Source organism: Pipistrellus kuhlii, unplaced genomic scaffold (genome assembly GCF_014108245.1).
Source record: "Pipistrellus kuhlii isolate mPipKuh1 unplaced genomic scaffold, mPipKuh1.p scaffold_m20_p_2, whole genome shotgun sequence".
Taxonomy (NCBI): Eukaryota; Metazoa; Chordata; class Mammalia; order Chiroptera; family Vespertilionidae; genus Pipistrellus; species Pipistrellus kuhlii.
Genome location: NW_023425515.1, coordinates 22,805,986 through 22,818,316, shown reverse-complemented (window position 1 = coordinate 22,818,316; position 12,331 = coordinate 22,805,986). Strand labels below are relative to the sequence as shown.

At 31.2% G+C, this 12,331-nt stretch overlaps 1 protein-coding gene across 4 annotated transcripts in view; it reads left to right on the top strand.

The window, feature by feature from the left end:
* BCHE (butyrylcholinesterase) overlaps positions 1 to 12,331 on the top strand; it is a 57,968-nt gene that overhangs the window by 40,326 nt on the left and 5,311 nt on the right. For 3 of the 4 annotated variants that reach the window (XM_045583653.1, XM_036446223.2, XM_036446225.2), the window contains exons 3-4: positions 3,565 to 3,731; positions 9,868 to 9,984. In XM_045583653.1, coding sequence (XP_045439609.1) covers positions 3,565 to 3,731; positions 9,868 to 9,984 — 284 coding nt within the window. Of the gene's footprint in view, positions 1 to 3,564; positions 3,732 to 9,867; positions 10,544 to 12,331 lie in introns of those variants that run through there. The other variant, XM_036446224.2, reaches the window with a different exon arrangement.

The following is a 12,331-nucleotide window of genomic DNA, read 5'->3' as shown; positions in this document are numbered from 1 at the left end:
GAAACACAGAAGTTTTCAAGATAATCTGCCTTTTTTTTGGTTAAACAAGAGAAAACTTAAAATTTGTCAAACCTACATAAGAAAAAAAGTATAATTGATGATCTTAATACTACATTTATATACCAAAAAGTACAAGAAGCATATAAAAGAAAAAATAAAGCAAAAATTACTCTTCATGGAAAATTTTAAGTATCATCACTTTAAAACCTTTCTTTTGTGACAAGATCAAGTTTTTGAAAAATTGTGATGTCAAGATGTTTAAATTCATCCATAATTGTGAGATTAAAATTATATACTGTTTCAAAATTGTGTATCTGGAAAATATGTTGTCTTTCACAAAGTTTTTAATTGATCCAGATAGGAAAAGCATTATATCCCTTGTTAAGTTTTAACGTCTTTGGAGATTTCTTCAAATTATAGAGTAAAATGCTCCATCACTTCAATTGCTATTTCAATCACTTTTTGAAAACTACATCTGCATCCATAGGCAAAAGAATTTTATTATCGCTGAGTTGTAATTTGGAATGTCATGAGTTATTTCATGGGCAAAGTTTGTTAAATCAACCCTGGCAGTGTCATTACTGCCTCCCTCCTGAACTTAAGAACAAGTCTGCTGCATTTAAGTCACCATTTGCAGAAGCCATAAATGAATGTGCAGTTAAAATGGTGTCATCAGTTAATTAGAGTGGAATTAGAAGGAAAGCCAGCAATTTAGGGACATCAGAATTGCTGTACCGAATCAGACCAATGGTTCTTCTGGTTTAAAATCCAGCCTCCAGCAGCTGTAGTTGTTAGTTTCCAAAGCTTTATAGGAAAAAGAAAAGACTACATAATTCATTCACCTAGACAAGGGTGCCATCTGTGAGCTGGATAAATTTTCTTCATGATCTCTCTCAAAAAACACCCTAAGGCAGGAAGTTTCAATCCTATTATGATATGGGTTTAGCTTGAATACCTCTACTTATCAATGGTTCTTTTTAAATTGCTCAATTCCTACACAAAATCAACTACTACAGCAAGAAGTTATTTGTTGCTAAAGCTTCTGAATTTGTGGTGGAATAGTCTGCTTCTATGGTAAAATATGAATTTATGGTGCTTATTTGATACAAGTTCTTGATGGCAAAGTCCACTGCTAAATATTTATGCTAGACAAATGCTTGCTTGTCTTCCCAAAATCTACTGGGTTCATAGGTATATATATATATATATATATATATATATATATATATATATATATATATATATATATATATATATATATATATATATATATATATATAGTATCTGCTATTATTACTCTCAACTTTCTATCCATTAATAATTCACAGAAGGTACTGAATAATGAAGAATTTTATGTGTTGTACTTTTAGGCACATTCAACTGGAGTTTTTCTTATATGATTTTGCTTAGGCAGAATGAATTTAAGAGAAAGGAACGACTCCCTAACTATAATTAAAGTACCTGTGACTACTTTTTAAGTTTCTTGATTATTCTAAATAGATATCGCACCCAAATAAAAAAGTCTAAAATGTTCACAGTAAAACATTTAGTCAAAAGTCCCTCAAGAATAATAAATACCTGCAAATTAAAGTCCAAACTATTTTTCTAGACTGTGGGGTCTTAATGTGATAAGACTAATATCCTAAAACTATAACTCTAATAGGATCTCCTCTACCCTAGAATCCTTTAAAGAAACCTGAACACTCATTATGTGTGCTTATGTTAATTCTGTTTCCTCTTCCTTCTCCTCCTCAACCTCTGTAATCACCACATTCTTTCCCATGTTCTTGAGTTATTACTCTCTCTTTTTTTTCTTTTTTTGCTCTAAATCCTGCCTCCTATCTATCAATATGAGCATTTTTTCTATTTAGCTTTTTCAACTTTTCCTTCTAGTTCAGTTCCTTATTTTCTCTCCTTACTTCAGTATCATTCCTTCATGTAACTTCCTGTCAAACTTAATTGCTCAGTCCATAAATAAAGTCCCTTTATTTATGCTTGGTTTAGGCTACCATACATTGTTGATTCTTTTCATGGATATTTTTGTTTATAAATTCCCTGTGGGAAACTGTGTTTTCCATAATTATTTGTATTTCTAGAGCCGAGGGCAATGTCTGACTCATAATTATGACTTTAAAATATATTAAAGGAAAATCTATGGATTTTCTACTCGGAGCTACTTTTGCAATGTTTGATCTAAGTCCATGGTCTGCAAACTGTGGCTCAGGAGCTATATGCGGTTCTTTGGCCCCTTGAGTATGGCTCTCCCACAAAATACCATGGCCTGGTTGAGTCTATTTTGAAGAAGTGGCATTAGAAGAAGTTTAAATTTAAAAAATTTGTCTCTCAAAAGAAATTCCTATCATTGTACTGTTGATATTTAGCTATGTTGACTAATGAGTTTGCCGACCACTGACCTAGACTAGGACTCAGTGTTTCCCAAAGTGTGGTACTCGTACCCCCAGGGGTACGCTTTGCACCCGAGTTTGGTGGGGATATACACTGTCCCGTGCTTAGCTGCGCCTAATTCTACGTTCTCATGAGTACAAGGGGTACTCAGCGCTATGAAAATTATAGAATGGGTACACATATGTCAAAAGTTTGGGATACACTGATAGGTAATAATGCATTGTTGAGTGCTACAAAGATGTAAATGAACTCCAAAACTATAAATTTCTAAAAGAGTCATGTTATTGATTAAGAAATCCCAGTGAAAGGTAAGCTTGGAAATATGAGTGTCATCATGTTTATTAACCTTTATCTAAATCCACTGGGAGTTATTAAAATGATATTAATGATATAAGCAGTTAACAGGTCTTCAAGAAGGTAAGATCAACTTAAAACTGAAACTATAGGCAGTTTCCTAGAGTAAGGAGGCTATAATAATAAGGAAATGTGTAATCTGTCCCAGACTCAGTCAGTAAGAATAACAAATAAAATGAAATAGATGCAATAGATATTGAATAGATGGTATTAATGTTAATTGTGAAAAGATTAGGCCTAAAATAAGGGCAAAAGATTAAACAAAAATGACACTACCATTTAGACATGTTTAAAATAAAACAAAACAAAAACAGCATTATTGCCTGGCTGGCATGGCTCAGTGGTTGAGCGTTGACCTCTGAACCAGAAGGTCACAGTTCGATTCCCAGTCAGGGTACATGCCTGGGTTGTAGGATTCAATCCCCAGTGTGGGGCATGCAGGAGGTAGCTGGTAAATGTTTCTCTCTCATAATTGATGTTTCTCTCTCTCACACTCCCTTTCTCTCTGAAATCAATAAAAAATATATTTTAAAAAAATACAGCATTATTGAAAAGAAAATGTACTTTTCTCCTTGTATGTTTTGCAGAAATGTATGAAAAAAAGTTCTTCAAACTTTACTTCCAACACTTTCTAACTAACAAGGTACTGAAAACATTCAACCAAGCTTATTTATGCTTGACATCATCAAACAAATCCACATTTTTTCCCTGAATTTTTGAAAAACGCTTATTGGTGTTTGAGAACAATATTTTCATCTAGCAATGATTTCAGTAGAGGTATAATGTCTTTCTTTAATTTTTTAGAAATCCAAATGGGACCCAGAATAGTAGTACAAGTTGGCCAGTCTTCAAAAGCACTGAACAAAAATATTTAACCTTGAATACTGAGTCGCCAAAAATATATACTAAACTACGTGCTCAACAATGCCGATTCTGGACTCTGTTTTTCCCCAAGGTCTTGGAAATGACAGGTGCGTGTTTTTAATAATTTGTTAAATAATTGTTTGTGGCTTATGTAAAAGGGGGAAAAGCTGGACTATCCAAGGCATGTAGATGGTGTTAATCTGTGACTTTATGATTACTTGATTGTGATGAGTCCTATATATTAACAATTTTCTTCCAGCAAGTTTGGGTATGTTTCGAGGGCTTATTATATATGAACAGCACTTTATTAATTAAATAAAGAAAACTAAAATAGGAATTTTTCCCTAGAAGCAAATAAAACAGTAGCAGAACTAAAATAGGGCACTACTTGTTATTCAACTCATCTTCCTGGAATTAATCAATGGATAATAAATATATACATAAAATAAATAATTTATACAACTAAAAATACAACAAAATATAATTTATACTAAGAATAAGTAATAACACATTTATTGATAAGTAGTACAACAATTGATTTCTAAAGAGGAAAAAACTCAAAAGTTTACATTTAAAATAACACAATCCAAATATTTCTAAATATTCTGAACATGGAGATATTTATCTAAACACATGTATACATATTACATAATACAATAAGCAGATACTAAATTAGTCAGCTAATCTTCTGGAAGTGTTGATATAGACTTTTATAAGGAAATACTAAGAAAATTGGTTCAGGTGATCATATTATTTCAAAATTCATGAGCAAAAAAAACTATTTAAATTAACTTGAAACTCCTACTTGAATGGCCACATCTTTTGTGAGAAAAATGTCATATCTCATTCAATGCCTGGTTCTGAAATGCTCAGCTGTTTATAACCCGTGTGGCTCTTCTAGTCAATTTTCTACCTTAATTTTCTCAAATAAAAGTAATTGACTTTTAACCATCAGACATATTGCTGGCCAGTTCCTTTACACTTTACCATTCTGTTCTCTATAACACTGTAATTTCCAGACTACATATTAACTAGCGCAATATAGTACACATTTTTTAGTTTCTTATTTAGAGGGGGAAGAAGTTAGTTTCCTGCAAATATGAGCACATCAGAGCTGCATTTGATTGTTTAATATGCCTTTTGATTATCAGACATTACTCACCAAAATTATAATTATGTGCTCCATCTGTTTGGGCAATGTTTCTGATATACCAGCACTCTGTGTATTACCAAATGTTCAGTGACATAATATATATCCAGAGATGGGCTTCTACATTCCTTGGCAGAGATACAGTGCTGGCTTTGTGTCCTCTGGGCGTGAATAGCAATGAGGTAACACGTTAAAACTGCCAAGAGTCCAGAAGAGGTACCATTTAACATACCACTCACTACATTGCCTTACTCCTTAGTTAAAATATTTTAAAATGAGATGTTCATAATTTGAGAAAAAAAAAATAGGAGAGGGGTTGGTGGGATTGTAAAGGACTAATTTATTATAAGCTAAACTGAACCGTTCTGATTCAGGCACATACGGTACCTTGCAATTGATTTGTGGATAAAATAAAATTTGACTGTCCACAATTTCTGAAGATGTACTTCAAAATCTCTACCTCTAAATACTCAACTACCATAAGGCATATTTAATAAAAATAAAAAATAAAAACTTCAAAATTGTTAGCTAGCTTCTGCCACTTCCTATGCAGTACTGAACAACTTTCTAGTTTGAGCAACACTGTGTGGAAATATCATAGCTGCTCTGGGTTAGTAATGTAATCTTGGGATAGTTCCATGTCATTTTAAAACAACAATGTATTTCTAAATTTCTTTAAAAATTACATTTAAACACACAGAAATAATTAAAAATTGCATCATTTTAGTTTGATAAGTAATAAATAATGGAGGGTTAAAAGCACAGGTTCTATAAGCCTAACCAATGGACACAGACACCAGGAGGGTGAGGGCATGAGTGGAGGGGAGTGAGGGACAATGCAGGGGATAAGGACACATATGTAATACCTTAATCAGCAAAGGGGAAAAATAAAATATGAAATCTATGTACTCAAATTAATAAAAATAGTAAAAAAAGCACATGTTCTAATCATACATTATTTTTTTCAAGTTGCAAAACTTCAAACATTTCATTTTTTGATGTTTTGAAAATTGAAGTTTTTCAGATGACATGGGTGGAAGTTTTTTAAGAAAATATCATTTTTAAAAATGCAGCTCTACAGGTAAAAGAAAATTTCAAAGAATGACTACTGACTGGATTATTTAAAAGGAGAAATGTAAGGCTTACTTCACTCAAGATGGAAACCCAATATACTTTATAAGTACCATTTAGGCAGTGGTTTATGCTTAAGATATAGCAGTTCTTAAATAAAATAATTTGTAAGACTTGTTTAAACACATGAATTCTAGCACTTTACATCGAAGCCATAATTTAGTACTTGCCTATGCTGTTATTGCATGCACCTGCAAGAAATAAAGTGTACTACATTTGTTTCAAATTTTATCAAATTGAGAGTTTTCATGAAGAATAAAACTGTGTAATATATCAGAATCATTTGAAAAAGAAAAAAAGAAAAAAAAAAACAATGGTAGAAATGATCCAGTCAATGTCAATAAGATATCAACATTTTTCATCAAAAGTGGAAGTGTACATTTATTTAACAGAAAAAAAAACATATTAGACTTCCATATCTTCCCAATAGAAAACACATATTAGATCCAGTGGTTCCTCCTTTAGTCTTTAAATAAACCATGACACATTACTTGCCCAAACTAAAAAAAAAAGGTCACATATAAATTTAAGAGCTGAGCTACAACTCTCTGAAGAAGTATATACCGCTATTTGGTAATCATTTAGCAAGAATAGAAACCAAAAAATAAGAGTGAAAACTGGCTTGGAGGGGAAAAAATTGTGACTTTCATATTCCGCATTTTCTACTCCCATTAAAAGAAAAACAAAATAATATGGAACAACTACAATAAAAACTGTTGGGCAACCTTTAATTAAGTCAAAACATCTTTTAGTTTCATTTATAAAGCATGAAATCATCACAAAACCTAGCCTGTTCACACTATTTCATACACACTCAAAATTATAACTGGACAACTATTAAGTTCTGATACACTCCATAAAAGCCATGCATTTATTTGAAATTTTAATAATTGGTTGACAAGTATGGAAATAAGGAGAGTTTCAGTGAACTCTCAAAATACATAAAATATTTTTATTATAATGCTCAGCACAATTCAATATCAATTTAACATATTCTTCAGACTTAACCTTCATTAATAATTCTGAGTTGACTTCCTATTTGGCATTCTCTCCTAACTCCTCAGACTTGACTAAATAGACTAGCTGCAGTGAAATATTACTGCTTTTTAATGAAGACAAAATATGGCTTTCTTCTTCTTCTTTGTGTAAGAAAGACTGACATTTTTTTTCCTAGTGAGACAACAATGAGGCAAAACAAAGATTACAAAAGTTCTGAAATAAAATGTGCCAATGTGTTTATGAACTACTGGTATTGATCTAGCTGTATATAGGTTCAATAAAGACCAAAGTTAGGAATACATTTTTGTGTCAAGGGCATTACATTTATTAGTGTATCTCCTAATACCCTGTTTCCCCGAAAATAAGACAGTGTGTTATATTAATTTTCTCCCAAAGTTGCACTAGGTCTTATCTTCAGGGGATGTCTTATCTTTCCATGAGCTAGGTGTTATTTTCGGAGGATGTCTTATTTTCGGGAAAACACGGTAAGTATGTGGAGTTTGATTTCATAATGTACACATCACCTCATTTATTCTTCACAGTAACACTGCAAAATAGTGGAAAACTTATTTGAAAAGTGATTAATTTTCCTGTCACTGACATAATAAATGGTCAAGATGGGATTTCAATCTATGTCAATACACAACCTATACTGGTGTTCTTTTCTTTATTTTACATCATAGTACCTTGTTATCAGCATCTGATACATGGTGAATCTATAGATATTTAAACAGAATTTACCCTTTTTGAGGTAAAGCAGGAAGAAGAGAAAAAGCTCTAATTTTGGTTTTCATTCATGTCATTGGATTCAAAATGTGTTATTTTTTTATTGTGGTGCATTCAGTTCACCTGGATTCTTTTAAAAATAATTGAATGTTTTATAATTTAGTGTCTCAATTATTGTTCAGTACTTCTAAGTGAAAAATGTAGTTGGTTTTACAGAGCATTTGCACAACATAAAGTTTAAGTATTTCAATACACTGAATTGTATAGATGTTTGATTTTGTCACATAAGAAAATAAACTTGCATGTACATGAATCAATACATTTGGAATTATTCCAAAAACAAGAAAGGAAGATCATAGCTAGGAAATTTTCTTTAAGTATTAGCATTTATGTTCTAAATGCTAAATTACCAATGATATATTTGTCATATCAAAAATTGTATTCTTGTGAACTATAGGGTCCTTATTTCATATAAATAATATTTAAAACATTAGTTATAAAAATAACATAAGAATGATAATTTGGTTATAATACTTAATATCTTTTTTCCACCTCTAATGCTTTTAACTCTAGAAAAGTTATATTATTCACAAAGAAATGATAGTCATTGACCTTTAAGTCATTTTTACATAAAATTTTTTTATATAAATTCTCAAATATTTGTCCATTTTCCAAGCAGTATGAACATTTCAAACATAGGTTTATTCTAAATTCCAGATAATATATTGATGTCTGTACAAATGTTTTAAATATTTTGATATTTATATAAACTAAAAATGAATTATTGAATGTGCTCCATTATTAATAGCATCAATAAAAGGAAGACACTTTTCCATGTGTATTATAAAATAGTACGAATTCACATGAACTGTTTTTTCTAAATTAAAACCTTATGAGGTTATAATTGTTATTTTAAATTCCTACTTGAAAATTATATATTTTAACAATTCTAAGTTATTATTTTTAGGAAAATGTAAATTACGTAAAATTTTTTTTGTAAGTCAATGACCAACTCAGCATACTAGAAGTTTAAAACAATAAGGGAACTATAAAAATATACATAATACTTTTACATTTAAATGATTTAAACCATCTTCTAGACTTATTATATCTATTTATATTAAGAACATCAATATATGATTTTAAAAGTTTATAATTTAAGAGTTTCTATTGTTCACAAACTTTATTCTTTTTTTCAATATTTTTTATTAATTTTTTACAGAGAGGAAGGGAGAGGGATAAAGAGTTAGAAACATCGATGAGAGAGAAACATTGATCAGCTGCCTTTGCACAACCCCCACTGGGGATGTGCCCTCAACCAAGGTACATACCCTTGATGGGAATCAAACCTGAGACCCTTGAGTCCACAGGCCTATGCTCTATCCACTGAGCCAAACCAGTCAGGGAACACAAACTTTACTCTTTAATCTAATACACTTTCAAATAAATAAAGATTTCAAGGTTCTTGTAGTACACAGAAAGACCATTTGGTTCATTGCCTCACATTTTTTACTTAAATACCCCTCTTTCATGACATATACATGCACTTTGCAAATTACTAGAAAACATAAATTATCTTAGGTGTCTTTCTCATTTGCAAAGCGATTATAAACTGCTTTTCTATAGTAGTTTTAATAAACTGCTTTCAATAATGAAAAATTGTTTGGAATTAAAATAATTGATATAGAAAGAGTGCAAAGTCTATATAGAATGCCAATTGCAAAGTTATCTGTATGGTAATAATTATTGTAATATAAACACTTTAATCAAGAAAAATATTCTGAAGTATAATTACATATGTAAGTAAGTTGCATTAAATAAAAATTTTGTTATGATTAGGAGACTCAAGAAAATAATATTATCTTTATCTTTTTATAAACAAAAATACATGTAATATGTTATAATTTGGCATATAATATATAAATTCATTTTTGCATTTTATGTATTATAAATATTTATATTTTTTATATGTTTAAACAAATGTATTATTTGCATTTTTATATAATATATAACAATTTAATAAAGTTATTTGGGAAGTAAGAAAAGTTGATAATAAAGACCATAATCAATAAAATAAATTATTAAAAAATTAAATTTAATTTAAAAAATAATAAAGAATAAAAATATTGCTGTACAGTGTATTTGGGGAAAAATGGCAACTGCAATCAAAATTATTTTTCAATTAGTAGAAACAGAGATAACATTTACATTAATTCAATTTATTCCCTGTTTTACAGGAAATATTGATGAAGCAGAACAAGAATGGAAAGCAGGATTTCATCGCTGGAACAATTACATGATGGACTGGAAAAATCAATTTAATGATTACACTAGCAAGAAAGAAAGCTGTGCAGGTCTCTAATTAAATCTATTAGATTTAATTTTCCTGTAAATCAAGGCAAAAATACCAGTAGCTCTCTTACACACATAGTAAGAAGCTATTATATAGCTGAACAAAAATGCCAGAAGGATAATATCGATTTCTCACATCTATCATTTAGCATTGTACCTAGCATTCCAAAACCCAAAAGGCTAGAACTTGTTTAATTAAATCTCTCACTATAAAGTGTGACAATTAATTATATGCATATTTAAATGATTTGTGGCTTCAAACTTTTTCTTTCCCAAAAAACTTTAACATCTATTTTCTAAAAAGTAACTGTTTTGAGTTTATTTTTCTACCTTACCATTCATAAAAGGGTATCTTTTTAGAATGAATGAGGTCTTAAAACACTGGGTACTATAATTAACAATATTGTTTCTCCTAAATAATTTATGAATTTGATGTCAATCTGAGTTACAAAATGAAACAGAAAATAACTATCTCTTTGTTTTTAACATAAAGCAGGAGGGAGTCTTAAAATAAGAGGCTTGGTCTCTTAGATAGAAATAAAATGTTGCTACTAAGAGAAAGAGGAAAGCCGTTCATGCCCGTTTTATATTTTTAGTAATATATATTCTTAGAAGCCTCAAATTATATTCTTTATTATCTTAACTAGCCCTTTTGAAATTCCCCACACCTTTACACCTCCCCAAACATGGATGTATATAAATTACTCTTCCTATAATTCCAAAAAGAAAAAAAATGTAGATGAGCAGAAGTCTACAGTCAGAAATCATGTACCATCTGGGATAGAAAACCTGGCTGGACCCAGAAATATTAGTAAAATTGGTCCATTTTTCATAAGAAAGTTGTTCAACTGGAAAAAAAGAGATATTCCTACTTTCAACAGCCAAATTGTATTATTTTTATAACTTAAAAATTGCATAGCTACATGTACTAACTTACATGGCAAAAGACCATGAATAGATAAGTTTACTGAAATTCACTAAACGGAATGAGTTGGAAGGGAGATGTTTCTGAAAATGGTAGTACTTGTTGATCATGTTCATTAAGGATTGAAAACTAGCCCTGGCTGGTGTGGTTCAGTTGTTGGGCATCATCCTGTGCACCATGAGGTTCCTGGTTTGATTCCCACTCAGGCCCCATGTCCAGGTTTCTGGCTGGATCCTCTATATTATCGATATATAGGGAGCATGCAGGAGGCAGTCCATGGATGTTTCACTTTTACATTGGTGTTTCTCTCTCTCTCTCCCTTCTTCTCTCTCTAAAAACCAATAAAATATCTTAAAGCAAACATTGAAAAGTAGCACTCAAGATAGGACAAAGTGAGACTCTAGGTCTGCATCGTGTTGGTTAAAGCATATCCCCATTATTCATTTTTCCTAAGTGTGTCTATGGTTGGAGCTAGTGTGGGTCTACCATGCTCACTCAAAGTTCATGGTACTTGATCAGCTTTAGCTGTTAAGAGTTTTACGGTGGAAGCGAGGTCAGTTTTGATATCACTTCAGTACTGCTATAAAAGGACTTCGTTGTTGTTGTTGTTGTTGATGGTTCTTCCCTCATCCTGAAGTGAAGAAAAAAGCAAACAAGTGATAGGTGAATTATCAGTCCTTCCATCCTACACCTTCTTGATTTCATGGGCCATTCTTTGAGGATCTACTATATTTTTCGGAATCATTTGAGTTTCCTTTTAATGTGGAATACTCTGGTATATGGAAGGTCTCATTTTTAAAGGCAAAGTAATAAGTTTCTGGCCCAGAAATTAAATTCCATAGATAAATCTTAACGTAATTGCTGCTGTGGCATTTTAGCAAAATATTCTAATAATTGGAACTTTCCCAAGATTTCTGAAAAGGATGACAAACTCAAGAGTTAATAAATTTTTCTGGTGTAGCTGTGTGTTCTCTTTATAGTTTGTTTCAAAATTAGAATGGTAAGAAAAATAGGAATGCAGGGTTTTTTTTACTAAATGTATTTAAAGGTAAACCAATAGTGCTGTTTACCAATATAATCTTGTTGGAACCTTCAGACTATTAAAGAATAAAACGAAAACCACCACAATTAAACACATATACACAGACATGCACACAGAGAGATGCAAATACATGTATTTTTACATATAGGATTTTATTAATGTGCAGCAAGAGATCACCTTAAGAAATTTACTGAATTATTAGAGGAGGGGGTTAAAAAGAGATTCTGCTATATTTAAAAAAAAAAAGGCATATATTAATATATATACTAGAGGCCTGGTTCATGAAATTCGTGCACAGGGGCTGGGGGTGTCCCTCAGCCCAGCCTGCACCTTCTCCAATCTGGGACCCCTGAAGGGATTTCCAACTGCCCATTTGACCCCA